We start from the raw sequence: 20,500 nt of genomic DNA on the forward strand, positions 1-20,500 counted from the left end.
TACAAAACAAAGAAAATAAGCAATTACTTTGTTCTGTAAAATGCCATATACAACATATTTTTGGAAGCACTGTAGTTGGTCCCTCCACCCAGAAGACCCTCCTTCATTTTTTATGGTCATAAGCCCAATTGGTCAAACTCATTTCCTTGAATTTCCTTATCTTCATTAAACTTAAGACTGTGAAGGTTAGGCATTGTTGTATCTTCTAGTTTAACCTCATGCTTGTCACAAGTCATTCTGTATCACCCAGATATACTGTATCAAGCCTAAAGAATTATTAGGCTAAAGAACATTAATCACTGAAAGACCAATGGCTACAGCCTACACGTGCACTTGTTTGAAAAAGAAACACTGGTAATCTATCGTCCATTGCTGGTTCAAGCGTGTTGTCACAGGATGCAGCCATCACACGCGTGTGTTCAGCAGGCAAAAAAATATGGTATTTCAGCCCTCCAAGGAATATCAGCTATGCCATCCCTGTCAAAAGCCCCTGCAAAGACAGAGAAGATTGAGTAATGCCCTTCTGTTTCCGGCACATGAGTAACAACAGCATGCTGCAGAAGAAGGTGAAATCCCAAGTGTCTTTGCCAACCTATTTGATAGGAACTTTGCTCTTCCAAACACATACTTGTATTTATTAATGGCATATCCGACTTTTATAACATAAGAAGAACAACGTAGTCATAAGGAGCATATAAGAAGTAAATCACTAGGTGTAGAAGCTGATTTTCTCTGCCACTGTGTACAGTGCTCCTGCTCAGCGTCCTCTTTCCAAAGATGAATGTCCTCTTTCCAAAGATGGATGGATTTAGGAGCACAATTTCAATACAGTCATTTGTGAGTGTTCTGAATTACCCACACATTTAGCTGCTTTTAATCACCTGCTGGAAAGGCCTGCCTCCACTGAGTGACTCTTGCTGTACTACAAGGCTTCTAAATTAGATGTTCATAGTTAGGTGGTATGAATTCTTCCCCATATAGATTTTGAACTGGTGAGATAAATTACTTAAAAGAGTTCCTAAAATCATCTATCTTGTAAATTACATTCTTACAGCTATTTCGTAAATCTTTTCGTAATAACACCTGGAATAGTATAGAAGAAAGTTTGCAGGAACTCAGTTTTTCCAAAAACAATGTATGTGTATATGTATAAATATTAGTTTAGAAGTGTGTATGTGTGTGCATATATATATATATACATGCATATATACGCATATATATGTGTGAAGTATGTTTGCTGTGGGCTTCTGTTTGGAGTAAGTATCATAGAATCCAACCCCCCTGCCATGGTCAGGGACACCTCCCCTTATACCAGGCCGCTCAAAGCCCCATCCAGCCTAGATATGGGTAATGCAGGATATTGTATCCTGTGTCCAAGTATGGATAATACAGTATACATTATTTTTAATGATAGGAAATAATGTATTTTCAGTTGCATTTTAATGTTTCAAAACAATCTCTTTTTAATATATTTCATTTTAGACATCTGAACAAAATGGTGATTTGTATACAGAAGCGGTGGAGAGGTTATCAAAGCAGAAGATACTTCCGAAAAATAGTGAAGGTAGAAAACTAGTTTTAAAAATCTTATTTGCATATTTATAGAATAAGTATGAAGTAATTCATTCATTTGCTTTGAAATTAAAAAGCTGAAACTTTGATCCTTGATATACACAAACACATACTCAACTGTTATTATCATGAAAAGTGCCATTGATTTCAGTAAGCCCACTCGTGGTGGTCAAGTTAAGTTAGTGCTGAAGCATTGGCAGCTCTGGAGTATTTGTTCCCAAACCAGCAATAAGATCTGCTCATGCAGAAGCCTGCCTGCATGATGCTAATTGCAGGATTGGAGCTTTTCAAGATTTTTTTTTTTCCCACTGGCAGAACTTTTAATTCTGAAAATAAAATAAACCCATGTCTGTATATACTGCTGTTCTATGTTTTAGTGGTTTAAATTTCTTACTTAATGAACCTTGAAGTATTTGAGATTTGCCTTAAGGCACACAGCAGATCACAGTCAATCTAATTCCCTTGACAGAGTTGAAGATAGCAAAACTATATGATAGCATACTAGCTAAAACCTTCGTTAACAGGTTTAGGAGATTAAGAAAGAGCTAATTTGTCTTTAACATAAACCAAGTTCTTAATGTGTAGTTAGCTTCACTAATTTGTCAATTTATGTTAATATTTTACAATATTTTTTACTTGTTAGTCATTTATTCTTGATGAATTTTGTTAAACAGCTGTTCTTAGTCAAAACAGAAAAGTCAAGCAAAATGAAAAAACCTGAGCCATAACAGGCTAAAGTCCATACCTCCTATGTTTTCGAGCCTAAGGAGTTGTGTGCCTGAAAGCTTATCTATTACCACCCCCCCCCGCCCCAATCTATCAGTAACCTAATTAAAAGTTTTACCTCTTCCAGTTTACCTGGCTTAATTATGAATCATCCTTCCAAGCTGTGGTTTTCAGTCCATCTTCTAAAACGCTCTTATTTTTGAATACAAGTTAGATAGCTGAATAGTTGGATTAGATTGGCTTTTTTGTTTGTTTGTTTGTTTTGTTTTGTTTGTTGTTTTAAAAACAACAACAACAACAAACGGGCAGGGGACTTAACTGAATATTGTCTCTGAGTTTAGGGAAGTTTAGTTTAATCTAGAAAACCTTCTGTAGAAAAAGAGAGAGATGATAATGTTAAAATTTGTTAATGAAAAGAAAGCATCCATGCAGCCATGTTGAAATGCTAATTTCATTGTTAATAATAATCATTTTCCTATTTTAAACAGAATGATGTCACTTCAGAGACTTATTTTTATGTAATAAGATTGTAAAAATGGTCATGCCTAGATAAGATACAAAAAGAATACATCGCTACCATGCCTACTGTCCATTGCAGAGTTCTGAGTGAGACAGTAAATGAGATGGCAAGCTAATTCTCCCCAGAGGGCCAACCTGTGGTATAACCATGAAAGGCAGTGGGCACAAACTGGAAAAAATAAAATTCCACTTAAAAATAAGGCTTGATTAACTGTGAGGCTGGTCTAATACTGGAATGAATTGTCCAGAGAGTGCAAGCCATGTCTGTGGAGTCTCTGTCCTTGGAAATACTCAAAGCCCAACTGAACAGAGACCTGCACAACTTGCTCTAATCAACTCTGCTTTAAGCAAGGGTTTGGAACATCAAAGGTCACTCACAGAAGTCCCACCTCTCCATGTATCTATGATATGGAAAGTGTTTTACGTCATGTCTTTATTATTTCTTTATTCTTTTGTACTCTTTTCTTAAAAATAATCTGCCCGTTACATTTTAAGACAGGCTTTCCAATTAACATTCCCTATAATAACCCAGCCAAGGTAACTAGCACCATAAAAAATCCTTAGCTTTCCATTCTTAAAATATATTTCTGAAAAGAAAAAGAAGAAAGACTTTATGTAATAAAGCCTGGTTTATGTGCTATTATTCAAATAGACATAACTGACAAGCCCTTGCCAACTGTGAAGTTCTGTGGAATAACATACAATAAAATATTGGGCAAACCCACTTAAAACACATTCTAAATCCTACCACAAATCCATCCAGTTTCTGGATACTGGCACTTATCTAGTATTAGCCAGAGCTTTAGAGAAACAGAATCTCATCAGCAAGCTTATGAACTGTACAATCAGTATAGAAAACCATCTTTTCCATCAAAGTCTTCATTTTGTGCTTGTTGTCTCTTTAGAGAGGACTAAATAGCACAGCCTGATTGGAAGCCAACCTGAAAGCCATGCAAGTAGCAGATAAAAAGACACCTTTTTGTCCCTTTCGACTACTGTACTCGATATTGTATGTTCTCAGATTGGATTTAGATACAAAGTTCAAGTTCATTCCCTATAGTCATCCCTATCTTTATGCACTCAATGACAGGGTGAATTTTAATTTTTTAATGAACTGGGTGAATTTTGGAAAATTTTAAAATGAAACAAAAACCTTCTCAGCAGCCTAATGGAGCTTTTAAGTTAAAAGATCCATTAATATGTGTTGAACTCTTGCTAATAACACTTGTAATGACTCCTGATGATGAAATGCAATAATACACTTGACATGACAGATTTTTTTGTATTTTCTTTTTCTTAAATAGAAAAATATTTGGTCACTTTAAATTTTTCTCATGGTAATAACTGGATTGGTATCTGCTGCCAGCAAACAAGGCAAAGCATATGCACAAAATACCCACGATTACTTGATAATAAATCATTTTAATGATTATATTCAAAATTGTGAAATGTGAGTGGTACTGATGCGGAAAATAACAAAGGCTGAGGCTCATCAGATTGGCTGTCCATATGTGCATCACTACTAGTATTTAATTTGTAACTCCTCTAGTGCTGCTTCTGTTGATATTTAAAATATATTAAGTCAAAAAATCCCACTATTTATAGTGCTTATATGACCAAAATTACATGCCTTTCTGTATTCTAATTATAGATGCTTTGGTAAAAAAGTTTGATTCCTAATATTGATACCAACTAAAATTAAAAACTGAGTTCCTATAGGTTTTTTAACGCCTTAGTTACATTGGTAGTACTGGGTTCTGAAAGTCTTGTAATACCTGCAGGAAAGGATGAATTTTAAAACCCGGCAAACACCAGAACACGAATCAAACTGTATGTCAATGTTCCTTTTTTAATACTTCTCAAAGACAAGAAATCACCTGTTAAGGCAAATGGGATTCTAACATTTCATTGGTATATGAAGTTGGTATTCATGATGGGCATATTTTTAGCTCACTTTGGAAGGACGTGCACTTGTAAAAAGTGAGTGCTTTACGGCACATAGTTTGAAATCATCTTAAATAGTTTAGCTTGGACTCAGTAACCAGTTCTAAATTCCCAGTTCAATAGGAATTAGGCAAATGCATATTTGCTCTATAAAAAAAGTGCCTGTTGACTTAGACCACATGTTCATTCCTTCTTTAAATCTACTTTCAATCAAATTTCTATTTCTCCTTTGAAATGTTACCTTGTATTATCTGTTTAAATACAAAGAAAATGCTAATCATGATCAGGACACACTTGTAAGTTATCCCCAAATGTGTTTTGAAATAGGAAGAAAATGAGAAAGTAGATTAAATGCCCAGCAGTTTATACACAAAAGATTCAAATAGCCATTAAAGTAAACTAGTAGAGAGACATATATAAACATCAAAATGGATGCAAGCACTACCTAGTTTGGAAGTGGTGGTGGTGCGTGTGGATTGGATGGTGAGATAATTCTTCCCAGAGAGTCAGCCTGCAACATAACCTTGGAACTGGCACCCAGTGAAATGATGACAGGCAATGGGCACAAACTGAAATCCAAGAAATTCCACTTAGACATGAGAAAAGTGGACATGAGAAAGTGTCTTCTGGACAACAGGTACCCAGTTTTAGAAAAAATCTTTTGTTTACTAGGAAAGCTCATAAATGCAGACTTGAATTAAGCATTAAATTATGCCTATGCTTTTGTGAATAGGGATGAATACATTGTCCATCACTTGTGGTAGCAGAGTTTAGTGCATGATAATCAAGATTAGAAAACAGAGGGCAAATCCATTTGCAAACAAACCTAGATGGCAACACAGACTTTGGCTGTGTCCAAGGGTAAGGTTGTAAGACAAAGGACAAAGTGGTAAGAGCAATGCTCCATTTGACTGAACTGTCATTTAGAGCAGTGTTGAATAAAAGCAGGAATGTATAATTCCGATTCTGTTATGTGTGACCATGTCAAGAAGTGGAAGCATAAGGCCCAGATTTGTCACACCTAAATGAGGTATGTGAGTTAGGAACCTAGTTGCCATTGACTATCTCTGTAAATAGTATAGGGAGATGCATTTGCAGAGCCCTTCAGCACTTCACCAAGTTCTGTGGGAAGGTGATCTCCCTGTTTCAGTACTGATGACATAAGGAACATAACGACAGTAGTCCTCCAAGTTAGGGTCTTCAGTGAGTTAGGGTGAATTCAGATCAAAGTGGTCACAGCCTTCAAATATGAGAAGAATAAACAAAAAAGAGTGAGATTGTTTAATTTAATCACCGACGGGCAGAAATACAGTGATCATTTTTAAGCTTAGAAATCTCCATTAAAAATGGAATGAATCTGTTTGGTGGTGTTGAAACTCTTGCATTCTCTTCCAAAGAAAGAAAAGATGAGCTTCAAAGCAAAATTATATCATTTTAATTGAACTGTTTAAGCACATACCTAGACCTGGAAACCATTATTTCATTCAAATATCTACAGTTAGCATCACTTAGAAAACATTTACGCTGGGAGAAGTGAAGATAGGGTCCACTATTTATTCTAATTCATACCTTTGGAACTGAGATTCCCTCTTACATATATACATATGTATGTATATATATATATAAAATGCACTTGTGTTTGTGTATATATTTAAATAAAACTTTTTTTTTTTTTTAATTTAGCAGTTCTGCATTTTTCTTTCAAATAGGGAATATCTTTTCTCCTGTATCTGTTATTAGTAGATTGGTACAATATTAAAGTGAGCATTTAAAATGTACCTTAATTAAACTGCAGGAATTATGCCTTGCTTAATGTAATGAAGAAAGAGAATTTAAAATGAAGTAGCATCATTGTGTTCATTTGTAAATAACATATTGCAGCCAACTGTTTCTTAATTGCCCAGACTGTTGATAAATAATCCAGTCCTGCTGCTCTCCACAGACAATTTGCTTTGGATCAGACTAGGCAATTCAAATAACACTAATTACAGTGAAACCCTTTTATAGTGAATTCCTGTTTGCCATGGGGGAGAAAATCACTATATCAGGGGAAAGCACTTTTGCCTTTGATTTGTGTCTAAAACATGAGAAACACATAAAAGCTGCATGTTGTTCTAAATAAAGGACATACTCTTTCATTCAAAGTACTTATATTTTACTTTTTATGATACAATTGTGAATTATGTTCATTTTGCATTTGTAATTAGAGGGCGGAACAGATGTGAAAGCTTAGTTTAAAGTGATGTATCCATTAAAATAACCTATGCTGCCAAGTGATTGCTTAGTATAATAGGGGATTCGTTCACTATGAGAGGAATTCTACTTTATTGGAAGGAAACCAGGACTTCAGAAAATGTTTTCTATATCAGGGGATTCACTATAACATGGTATCATTGTATTTATGATTTTATGATGTTGAAATGAATATTAAATGAAACAAAATTCCCAAGGATTACTCAGGAGGCAGCTAAGTACATAACATTTAGTACAGATGGTTGGAAGGCACAATTTTGCTCCATCACTGCATCCGTATCCTTGAACGATTTCGACTGAAGACAGCATTTCTTTGAATTTTTCATTAAACCAGACGTCTTGAAATATGAATTCCTTTTATGTTTCTGTGAGTTTTGGCTAAAAGAACCCCAGTGAATAAATCATACAATACTATGTGTCACCAGCACTTGTGAATATTTCTGCTTTGTTATTCTACTCTCAGTAGAGCACCATTGATTATCAAACTCAGCGGAGAGCATTTTATGATCATATATCTCCATTAGCTCTTACTTTGACTACCATAGATTTTTCTGGTTAAGCCTGCATTATGTATTAGGAAGCCTATCTCTTCAATACAAAGTTTGATTTTATTCTCTCTAAGCCTAGAACTCTTATTATGTATTATGTATAAAGATTCTTATCTTTTATATGTAAAAATAGGAGCACTGTCTTTGTGTAACTGAAATATATGCCATCTTTTTTTTTTTTTTCCTTTATTCACAGACAGCATATTTTATTATGAAGATGAATTTCTACAATGAAATGGCTGTCAGGGTAAATATTTCTTCACTTGTTAAACAAATGAAAAGTCAATTGCGCTCCGAATTTGCTTTTAATAAAATGAGCAAACCAGAATAATATACACTTGATTGATATGCTGATGGCAACAGCGGGAAATAGTACATAGTTAAAAATTAAAGTTACACTTAGTAGTCTGGGATGTATTTGAAAACTGTAGCTGAAATTAAGGCATTTGTGTGTGCCTTGCCCCATTTAAATGTTCATTGTACCTTACCATATACTATAATGATAAAACAAACATTCTATCTGGGAGTATTCTTACAAATGTAGACATATATTTAATATTCTGACAAACAATAGGACTTCAATGTTCGTTGAAGTAGCGGTACATATCTTTTTGTTAGTACATTAAAAATGATGTATTGAATCTCAAAAGAGTTACACCACACAGGAAAAGTTCATTCCTTAAATATAGATTTGGAACTGCACTGATCTCATTGATGATATTACAAGTGATTTTTGCTAGATGAAGAAGACTGTAAGCAGTTCTGGAACTTTAATAAATATACAGCAAATGAAGTTTGTTGTGGGGCAAACTGCAAAATATCTTAAACTAAAATTAGCATATTTTTTTTCCTGAACTTTGGTACCGTACTTAAGCAAATAAATAAAACAAACAAGGTAAGGACATGAGATAATCCTTGAGATGAAATCTTTTTGCCTTCCTTAATTCTTTTGTTTTGTGAAAAAGAACTGCTTTACTTTAGTGGCTTATATCTCCTTAGGCAAGGCATCTTACATTTTGAATTCTACCAAATGTAGGGATGTGGTGAGGATGGAGAATAAGCCAGGGAAATTTCTGTGAAGTAGGAAGATGCCCAGAATGAAATTTAATTTTGTGGTCTCTCTGTCTCCCAGATAAGTCAGAGTCAAGAGATGTGTCATTAGGTTCCCATCAGGTTTTTGACTTTTCTGTTTTTTTCAAAGGCACAAAAGAGAATCTTACATTTAGAGTATGTTAGAGATCTGAAGGTGTTTTACAGCAATCAAATTGCTCAGAAATGCAAAATTACTTTAGTTTATTACTTTGTTAGCTGGTTTGAAAGTATTCCACAGGGGATAAATGTTGTATACTAATACAGTTGAAATCAGTGAGAAAACACGAAATGCAAGCCATCTCTCAGAAGTTGGCTGTGTACTTTTAGAAGGCACTTGAAGACCAAATTTCAAAGGTAATTATGTATTCTAGTCAAATGGAGTTTTGCATTTGGTCTTTCATTTTTGAAAGAAATTGAATGTGTTCCCATTCATTTGTAATGGAAATGTAATGTTGAATCATTAGGTGATATAAATCTTCAAAGTACCATTTTTTCAGTCGTCCTTTTCTTTAATGGAAATTTAAATCAGTAGAAAACAAGAGAACAGACCTTTATTTAGTTGCAAATGTCAGAATCCAGTTCTCCTCTATCTGAATCTTGTGCAGCCATATCAGCAGAACGGATTTTAAATGCTACCATTCTGAAACACTGAATGTGTTTTTTTGCCATTATCTGGTTACTGAAGAACTAACCAAGGTGCAGGACAATAGTGATTGAGGCCCATTGGCTTTGTGCATGGAAGATGTATGGCCAGAATTTAAGTTTCCTAAGCCAACAGTGCTTTTCATTCACACATTGTGAACTTGATTCACTGAAGTATTCTGAAAATAGAAAAATAACAGTGTATTTTTTTTTATTTGACCACTCAGTTTTGCCACACAGTATTATTGAACTGTTTATTCCAGTTGCTATTCACTGATTAGATAGGCACTTTTGATTTTGATATTAGAAGTATTACTGAGGGTGTGCACATGCTCATAGTTTTGGAGTCAGTCTACATCTCTGTCTCCCTGTATTGCATTTAGTTGTAACCATAACTATCAATTTCACCTTTGTAAATTAAAAGAGAGAACTTGTTTTGATCAATTTTACTTTTGAGTACTAGTTTGCAAAATGATTCTCTCTCCTAAAAGATTTAAGGTGCTATAAATTTTCAGCTGCAAAAGTAATCCCAGGGAAAAAAATATTTCCACGAGCAGATGGCTTTTGATATATCAAGGTTTTGCCATTTGTTTTAGTGCTTAAAATAAACATTATTTATAAGACCACTTACATTTTGATGTTACTTAATGAGGAATATGCATCATTGATTTGACTAGCTTAAGAGGTCATTTAGAACTTGCCCGTTAACAAGCTGTAATCTGCTGAGCACACAATGACTTTGTTTAAAATTATCTGTTCAGTGCTGATCAATGACAATAATTGTTTTGTACCAATCACTGTTGAAACTTGCTAATTACTTTGAAGGGCATACACACTTGTCTCTTTTTTTCCTAAGAATTTTTAAAACATTCACCTTGGAATTAAAAAGAAATATTGTCATAACACATTACACTTCATTTTAAAAGCAAACATTTGGAACTTTCACATTGCAAATAAGAACATCATCAGGATCTTTGTGTAAAATGCTCTTTTCCAAAGTGATTAGTCTTCAGTCTTCTAATCTCTGACACAAGTAATTAGTGAAGCAGAAATCTAGCATAAAATAATTTGAGACGTAATGCAGTTTTTCTTACTTATGTTTCATTCAGTTGAAGTCAGTGAGGTCATTCTGGACAGAAAGTGGTGTAAATAAAGGTAGAATGTGGCATTTAATTGGTACACTGAGCGCATTGGAGGTAATTATAGCTTTATACAATTTTACCCTTTGTCTTTCAGTTTGAGTTTTGATCCTTTAACCCACAAATATCTAGTTCTATACTTATAACTGTAAGGTGAAGACTGTCAGAAAGAGTTTCAAAGGGACCATAATCCTGCATTAATGAGCACACAGCTATATGGGAGCCAAGTTGCTCTTGTTGAGAAATATTGAAGCCAAACAGAGAAACAAAGCTAAGATCCTTATTCACATGCAAAGGATTTTGCTTAATCCCAGATCTCTGAAGGCATACTCATTCTTTCCTCTTTCTATATCCCTTTTTAACCTGATGCACTTGTGTATGAGAAAGGGAGTTGCAAAGACTGAAATTTACTACCACCTTGTGAAAAGGAGCATGTCTAGCATTAACCTTTCTTTCTCCCATGTTCAACTGCTCACATAACTATTATTTATTCATATTGTAACAATGTCCAGAGTACAAACCTTTTAAATTAAAAGCAAATAAGCAACACATAGGTAAAAGGAAATAGCAACTTTTTGTGTTAGTTTTGAGTCTTGTTTGAGAAGACGAGAAATAAATGGTGATGCAAAAAAGGGGAAATAGAAAGGTGTGCTAACGCTAAAAGAAAATATCCTGTTATTCCTCATAGCTTTAGTGGGTCATTTTACTTTCTTGGCAACATATCACTCAAACACTTACTGAAAGCTTTTCTGTGATGCTTATTAAATCTTAGATAAAGAGGTAATCACAATCGTACCACCAGGTATCATCGGTTTAGATTAAATGCCAGTTTTTACTTTAAACAATAGTTTTGGCTTCCGTGATTGAAAAATGGTACCAGAGAGTACCAGAGTTTGAAAGAATGCAACCCTTAGTTAGGCTTCATATAGGCGGCTCCACTATGTTACTGTTTTCAGCTCAGGAAATTGCAGCAGTTGCAAAATTGATATAACTTTTGTCAGTTATCATAGCTAGTGGTACAGAATTGGACTGCAATGGAAGTGCAAGGAGTAGAGACTATTTTGCCTGTTACTTAAAAGCACTCCCAAGACTCGAAGATACAGGCTATGCAGTTGCTGAGTGCAAAGGCTGATTAGAAGTTTGGGCAAGGAGCAGCTTTTTTTCCTTGCCTTCTTCCCAATTCAAGCACAACATGATACTCTTCAAACACATACATTGTGCTCTTTCTGCCTCTTTTACACCATGTTTCTTTGGAATAAGAGATAAGGAAAGATAAAGCAAATGAACAAACAAAAACAAAAAAAAAGGGATTTTACTCCACTTACCAAGTCATAGCTTAGGAAAGAGGAAGGTTGATGCAAAGGAAAAGAAAGAAAAACGTTCCCTGTAGATACAGCAAAGAGTTTAATTTCTTGAAAAGTCCAGTAGCCACATGTCCACAGGACAAGGAGAGCTCTTGGCAAATTTGAACTTTTTTTTTTTTTTCAATGCACTTGATGAAGCTGGGTAGCTTTTAACCTTGGAGTTGCTCCTAGACAGTAAAACCTCAGTCTTCATGGTTTTTCAGTGTATTGGATTCTATCATTCTGCTGATAAGCCTCTTAAGATTTTGAAGCTATAAAAGTCAAGAGGTGCAAGTTGGAGCAGGAATGAAAGTAAAGCAGACTAGAATATGGAAATTGAGAACTTAATTTAGAAATACATTATGAAAAAAAAGAAACAATGCAAAGAAGGAAGAAAATAATATTTTGTAGCTAGGTAGGTTCAAGGATGGAAGAATGTAAAGAAAGAGGAATAGAGACTGAGAACAGAAAAAGATCATTAGTCTATTTTTCAGATGTACTGATCTATAATATACTGAACTGTTACAAGAAAGAAAATGAGGACTGAAAACAGCCTTCAGCATGACTGATAAGAGTCATTGTGTCTTCCTCCTGCATCAGGACAAGTGATACAGTACATATGGATAAATATGGCTAGCTAAATGGCAGTAATGATAATTCTTTACCTAATTAATACTTCCTTAACCTTCCCACAAAACAGCCAGTAAACCTCTTGCATTTCAGAAATATGATTAGAATTTTCAACTATGAGAAAAGGTTTAAACAGTTTTGTTAAATTCTTAAGGAGACTCTGGCTAGACTGTCTTTTATTTAAACTGATGCATTTTATAATGCATCAGACTAAATCCTTTTTTGTGGAGGACACTATATAGTGTCTGTTCTTACTATAATCTCAGGACTCGCTACAGATAAAAAGGTTTCCTTTTCCAGTTCCTCCTGTTAGGCAGGAGGAATAGTATTTTGTATAGAAGATTATAATTAATGTGTAACAAATAGACACACATCATCTTACATGGGAGATGAAACAATTGCAATTTGTAAATGATGTTTTCAGAAAGCCTTATTCACTGAGTTACTGGGAGGCTTCCATTCAGTTTAGATCATATCCAGAGCACATAGTAGAGAGTGTAACAGAAGATATTAGTGAAGTGGATGATTGAATAAGGAATGTATTCCATACCTTAGAAAATAAGTACCACTTCTGTTAGTTGTTTTTTATCATTCTGGCAGCAGCAGACACTTCTTTTCATTGCCATACCCAAGCAAAAACTGTGGTTTAAAATTTGATATTATTTCTTAATGTTGACATTTAATATTAAATTCATAATACCATTTAGCTACAATATGTTACATCCCACCCACAATTTCTTCACTGAAATGTAGTGGTGCATCTACTCGATATCACTTTTAAGGACATGCTATTCTTTGGGAAATACAACAGACATTTAATATGCATGGAAACTTTCTATTTGAAATATACTAAACAAGTTTTTATTTCCTGTAGATTCAGAAAAGATGGCGTGGATATTATGTCCGAAAATATATCCATAATTATTATGCACTGAAGAAATACCTGGAAGCCGTTTCTGTGAATAATGAGATTGTCAGGTAAAGATAAAAACTGTGTGTGGTAAAAAATTAATTTCCTTTTCTTTTATTTGTAAGAAGTTTATGGCAGTAATTGAATAATTTATTTGACTGTAGGATCCCTTCCATTGTCAAAAATATACATATATTTCAGTCATTGTTCTCTTTAATTCTTGGCCAGTGCGTGTTGTGCCACATTCTGTTCTTATTTACACTGTTATGAATTCTAATTTCTTTGAATGAACTGGAAGTACTCTGGGTTTATACCAGCTTAATTTGTCTCTTCACCTATATTCGAAATTCATTGATTGTTATGTTCTAAATATGGTTTGTTGAACTGTTTTTTTTCCTCCAGTGTACTCAAACTAAAGAGATTTTTGTGCTTTTTTTTTTTAATTTGATTATTGTCAAATCATAAAAGTGTTGATTTGAGCCATAGTATAAATATTAATTGATTTTAATTGTTATTTGCCTTTGCTCAAATTCTCACAATCACTTGGGAAAAAAATTAAAGATCTGCTGTGCTGGGATCCCTGCTTCTCATGCTGTCATATTGGTGACTGTACACTGTAGAAGGCAGACTTGAGGCTATTTTAGAAAGCAAAGAGGCTTACTCTGTGGGGAGCATGCCTGTAAAGCAAAAGCTTAGATGAATCCTGTACGAATTGGCCTAAGTGCTGGAACAGTCACAGCACATCAGAACCTCTTCAGGCCTAAAGACTCTCTATGGAGGGTGTGTGGGCAGCCCTCAGGCCTTGTGAAAGACCTTGTGTGGACATGGTTAAGGAGAATTGTCTTGTGGTTATAGTACAGGTTCCCCTGTTAGATTTCTAGCTAAAACTGTTATTACTATATGCTCCTACTCCTACTCTATTAGGAGAAATATCCCCTGTCTTTCCCAGTACTTAAGTTGAAAGCTTTCTAAGATAGTTTAATAATATCCCTATAGCTTACTTGATGTTCTGGTACCTAACTATTTCTTCAGGTAACAGAGGAAACAAACAGACGCAATACTCGCTAGCTGAATATAAGTATTACTTTCTCAGTGTAAGTGAAAGAGTGTTGCACAAAATCCATGCAGCTTTTGCTGTACAGAAACGTAGGTCAAATCTTTGCGTTTTGAAATAGAGAAATATGAGGAAGTCATATTTCTGGAAGTCTCATCTAGCTCACATGGCAGGGGCAGTTCAGCTACAAGTCTGTTACAGAAAATAGCATATGTAAGTTTTATATGTAAAACACAAATTAACCAAATTTTTTTTTGAACACTAATTATTAATTTCTATTATTTTTCCGCCATTATTGTTGCTGCTACATCCTCTTGGTCATAGTGTCATAACTCCTGCATCACATTGAAACATCCTGATAACTGTCTACACATAATCTCTGATTACTGTTCATTTAAATGTATTTTTATGTAGAATGTTAGATCACAACTCAGCAAAGCCAAACTTAAAAAATCTGTCATCTCTTCAACAGTACCTTCAAAAAAATCTGTCATATCTTCTTGTTTAGAATTCCTTGGAGTTTGTTTTTCATCTTGAAAAGATAAAATCCGGGGAAAACTAGACTAAATCAGGGAAAGTAAACAAAGCCATAACTTTTCTGGTCTAAAACGAATATTAATATATGAACTGCAGAGACACAAACTGCTTCTGTGCTCATAATAGTTCTCACTTTCTCTGCCTAAGCCTGAAACAAGGCTCATAAGTCATCAGATTGACCGTTGATGTGTGCAAACAGAACAAGACAGCAAGTAGTACTCTTGCTGTACTGAACACATTGATGGGAGCTTTGTATTTTATTTCTCTACACCCACAATAGATCTCTGTTGGGTACACGTGATTTTGGAGGACTACAAAAATATTTCTTTGTTTCAGTACTTTCACATGTTCATCAAATTCCATAGTATTTATTTCAGTTCATTAAAAAACATAAGGCATATGTATTAGGTAGGTATTTTAGTCAAGAAATACTTTTGTGCAGTTTTTCTTTAGAAAAGATAAAGTGAACAGTATAATTTTAAGTACATGAAAATGTGTCAAAGTTGGCCTGAGCTTTTACTTGGTATCTTACAGGTATATTGATATTCTGCCAATTTGAATTCTATATTCTGGAATTCACAGAAATATTTTTCTTTCAGAAAAAAAAATCTGATTAAAAAAATGAAGATAAAATATAATTGTATGGGGAATTTGATCAAATGGAGAATAAATATCATTTCACTTTTAAAAATGCGTCTTTTCTCAAGTCCAATCAAATATTGCTGCAGTAATTCTTTGCTGGAGTATATTTGAAAACTAATATGTAAATTATCTTCTACATCCTTTTGATTAAATCTAACAGATGCTTAGTGAAGATCAGGTGTAGGCCCTCAGCCAAACAGATTTTTCCTGTCATTGGGCTAAGTTGTTGCCAACTGCTTTGGCCCCAAGGTGGCCCTGAGTAGGAAACACCTACTAGGAATACTGGAGGTGGAGGAGGGATTCTCTGCATATTTCCATCCCCCTTCACATTAAGTGGAAGAGTATAACTTCATTGTTGATAACCATTTATGTGTATATAAAATTATTGCAACAGTTCATTGTAAAAACCAGTAGGAATTGTCTGAAACTGAAGGACGGTGTTTATGAAACTGGCTGTATTTTATTCCATCTTCAGCATTATGGAAATTTACATGTTGGCAGACAGAGCCATTAATACACTTGTGCACTTAGATTAAGCAGCCTTTGAGTGTTTCACACCTCCAGAGCACCACAAAACAACAGAAGCATGATATGCAAAGCAATGCAATTGCTTTCTCATTTGTCTTACAGTTTCATTCATGAGAATATATGGTTTAGACCTGTGCCAGTACCAGTATAGAACCTAGTTTCTCCACAAATAGTACTAGAAACACAGTAAAACAGAAACTGATTTTAAAAACCTGGGTGCTATAAAAAGAAACAACAAACAAACAAACAAAAAAACAAACAAAAAAACAACAAAATACACATGAAAACTTTATCACTTCAAAAGTTTAAGCTGTATTCGTTCTGAAATTATGATGCAGTCCTAATCTGTTTCTCAATCTTCTATAAAAATGGTGATAGAATTTTTATTTATCAACAACTACTTGAAATCACATTGCAAGTGCTTTCAAGGTACAGTTTTAACTTGTGGTCTCCAGAACCAGGACTTGTGCTTATTTTTCTCCTTTTTCATTAAGGAGGAGGCTGTATAAAATTACCAATCACTTGCTTCTGTCTAAGAGAAACTTCACAAGAAGTTACTGTGGAATTTTGGACATTCTGTTAGTTTAAAACTCAGTATGTTATATGAATTACTGAACAGTTTGTTGTCTTCTCTCTCCTCCTTCCACCTCCATTTTTTTTTTCAATGCAAGACACTTCTCTTACTAAGGGGTTTTCTCAACCAATAGCCACATCTTTACCATTCAGCTTTAATACAAGCCGTCCTTATTTAATAGCTGCCCTCATTTAGTAGCCAGACCTTTATCATTTGTCTTTACTGTGAAAACCCCAGGAGAAAGTAAACTTAATAGAAGCTGCCCCAGTTTAAAGCCATAGAGGGATGTAATTAAGTTTAACAGAAATTGATTTAACAGAAATTGACCTAAAATATAATTAAATAATAATAGTCATATTATGTGTGAGTTTGCACACCTTAACAGACTGCTTATCCTAACTTAAGGCACTGTTTTCATATGAACTAGAGATAGCTGTCTGTTTTAACTGCCAGACTGGCTGAAGAATGGAGAGATCTCCCTCCAGCACTCCCATTACTTGCCACCTCTGCAGAACCAATGTTTGATGGCTGCGGGTGTCCCAAGTAGAGTCCCTAGTAGTTAAGTTGAGAAGAGATTCAAAGAATCCCTTGACGGATGACAAAAGAATGAATTTGAACCCTAAGCTCTGTCTACATAAGGATGTACTCTTTTTTTTTTTTTTTTACTTTTTTTTCTTGACTTTTGCACAGTTTAGCTTCAGTGTAACTTTGAAATGAGTTTCTTAGTCCTGAATTCTGATATTCCTGCAAGATTTCACAGAATCACAGAATGGTTAAAATTGGAAGGGACCTCTAGAGGTCATCTGATCCCAACTCCCAGCTGAAGTAGAGACACCTGGAGTAGGTTGCCCAGGACCACGTCCAGGTAGCTTTTGAAGATCTCCATGAGAGAGACTCCACAATCTCTCTGCGCAACCTGTGCCAGTACTCTGTTCATCTGTACAGCACAGAAGTGCTTCCTGGTGTTCAGGCAGAACCTCTTGTGTTCCAGTTTGTGCCCACTGCCTCTTGTCCTGGCACTGGACACAGCAGAAAATAGCATGAAATTAGGAACTTCCAAAACAAACAAGTAGGAAACATAGTCTTAAATAATATTTTTTTTCTCCCAAATTTTGCTGTTTAGATTTTAGTAATAATTCTTATAGCACCCATTATGCTCAATATGCAATAACACCCATTTGTACTCAAGAAAATACCAATGCATACTGTATTCTTTCCAAATATGGATTAGTTGGATGGTTGTATACATAAATGCATGCATTAAAATAAATTCCATTACTTCTCACTGAAGTTAGTGTATTTCTTTTTGAGGAGAAATACCTTGTTTTGAAATATTCTTAAAGCTACATCCAACATCTCTAAGACTTGGTAAAATAGTAAACAAGGGGAAATATGCCAAAAGCAATTAGTATAGACTATGACTTCATATGATGCATTAGAATTTTGTTTTATGTGAAACAATTTCCAATCCGTGATAAGCAAATGGACATCACTTCACATAAATTAGCATGCTGGTGCCATTATATCAGAAGAATTTATGGATAACGTCAGTTGCCCCCAGTGTGATTAACTTACAGTTCTTTGACTAAGGTTATCTACACGATGGCCTTTAAACTATAGTAAAGCAACTTTGCTATATGTCAGGTGTGCAACTAGAGATAAGATTTTGGGATGTAGTGCTCCGTTTGCTGATGAATGGCACCATTTAATTTTTTTCCTAGGTACAGAACTCAGTAAGATAGCACTATCAGAAAACTAACAAAGCAGTGGCAAGGTACTGGTGTAGGGGGTGCTTGTGTAATCAAGGCAGGTAGTTTAGCTTTCTTTGCTATTGAATGAACACTGACTTAAAGGTAGCAAACTAAGACCTGAGTCTAGCTTTAACAAGCATTATAGTGTATTTAAACACTGTTATGATTATAAATCATGAATTTCACACACTTACAGGATTTACATCAAATTTTTCTCTCCGCTACTGTTGGCTTTAGTAGTGAAAAGACCTTGAGTGTGGCCCTCAATAGTGTGATTTTCATCCAAGTTTGACTAGCTGTTGTATCAGTGGATTTAGTACCACAGTCATTATAAAAGCTTCTTAGTCTTCTAGTATTGCCAGCAAAATAGATAATGCAAAGTGATAAAAACCACTTCCTTGTCAGTACATATATCCATAAGTCCTTTATGCAGTCTAATTTTTTATAATATTAGTGACCAGTGAAATACAATACTGTTATATGTTGCTGGTGATCTAATCCAATGTTTAGCTTTTCTGCAAATATGTCTGATCTTGTAGAACTGAAAAAAGTAATAGCATGGAGCTTATTCTTGATTACTGGAACATTACTGAGGCCTATTTGCTTTTAACATGACAAGCACTTTGCTTCTTAAAACTTTTGAGGTATTGCTGTTTTTCATAAAGAGGGCTTGAAATAAATCATGGGTTGTCATACTAATATGAGGACAACTCGCTCAGCCTCCATCTGTCTGCTTCTTTCTGATAAAGATAAGTCCAGGTGCTGGCTATTTTCTCAAGTGTCAAAGTGTTTTGAAGAATGTATATATTGTCTTATAATTCAATTAAAATGTTCCTCCTCATTGACTGCAGAAGCAATTGATTCTGTAGTCTATTTTCAATTAGTGCCAAAGCCTTTCAGACAGCTCCTTGGAGTTCTTGCAACAATAAAAAGCTCATTTTTGTAATGTTGTCTTTCGCTTCATGTTTAATTAACTAATTTATCTTCAACACATCTTCTTTTCCTTGTCTTCAAAGATATCTAGAAGAAACACATTATGCCTTTTAACTTATCTACCTGTATTAGAATTTTCTGAATGTAAATGTATCCTGTTAGCTTTCTTTGGGAGATACAGAAACAAAGACAAGTGCCAATTATGCTTTCTTTCATTTAAATATTAATTTTGAGTGGTAGTGCACGTAACTTGAGCCATCTATGCCTTTTCCAGAGGACTTTAGGTGTAACTGCTAGATCTGGTAGGAAACTTGGAACTAAAATCCCAGATCACTGAAGATCCCAGAGTACTTCCATGGCTACAAACCTGATATTGTTAGGATGAGTAAAATATAAAAAATGAGTTACCAGAGTCCTCTTTGTGATAACACATGTAGTTATATTATCTACAGTCATGCAATTTGTGATTGCTGTTTCTTCTTAAATTTTGTTGTCCATAAATCCAGCTTTCTTCACAGATTCAGAGCATAAAAAACCTATGAGAAATCAACCCATTTTCATGTCTTCTGTTCACCTACCTTTGTAGATATTAACACAGTTACATATACATATATGCTTTTAGGCAACTTGTATGCTTTTATTCCTATAGGTTTTTAATAGTGCATTTTGCAAACCAATAAATATTAGATTAAGTTTTTGTCTTTTTAGTTTGGTCATGAAATTTAAATGAACTGGCTAAAGCTGTACAGCAGGCAATACCTTGCTTTAACTCCATAGGAAAGCACTTTCTGGTTGTACTGAGGTTATGGTAGGAGCCATTATGATTACAAAGTAAGCTAAATTCCCAGTGCAGATTCAGCTAGACACACCTCAGGTGTGCCTTATTCTATTTATGTCTGTCTTGAGCAAGTGATGAAGGCAGTCTTACCATATTGTTTAGCTAGTTCTGTGTAATAGAGATCAAGTTTTTCGGATAAGCATAAATAGTATAACTAACATAAGTAACCAGACTGTAGTCTTTAAAAATATGAAGGTTGTTATTTCCTCTTTTTTTTTTTTTTTTTTTTGTACAGCACTAAGCACAACATTTGGACTAATAGCTTAAACATTAAGCTTTATTTCACCTCTGTCAAAAGAAAAAAAAATAATCCGAGTCTGTAGAA

The 20,500-nt window shown here is 34.6% G+C and overlaps 1 protein-coding gene across 1 annotated transcript in view; it reads left to right on the top strand.

Annotated features, from left to right (window-relative positions):
• The window catches only part of SPATA17 (spermatogenesis associated 17), a 96,702-nt gene that overhangs the window by 6,056 nt on the left and 70,146 nt on the right, over nt 1-20,500 (top strand). Inside the window, exons 3-5 of the mRNA XM_080585078.1 lie at nt 1,483-1,564; nt 7,759-7,809; nt 13,283-13,386. Of these exons, the coding sequence (XP_080441204.1) occupies nt 1,496-1,564; nt 7,759-7,809; nt 13,283-13,386 (224 nt within the window). The 5' untranslated portion in view covers nt 1,483-1,495. The remainder of the gene's footprint in view (nt 1-1,482; nt 1,565-7,758; nt 7,810-13,282; nt 13,387-20,500) is intronic.

This window comes from Anser brachyrhynchus, assembly GCF_964034855.1.
Source record: "Anser brachyrhynchus genome assembly, chromosome: 3".
Taxonomy (NCBI): Eukaryota; Metazoa; Chordata; class Aves; order Anseriformes; family Anatidae; genus Anser; species Anser brachyrhynchus.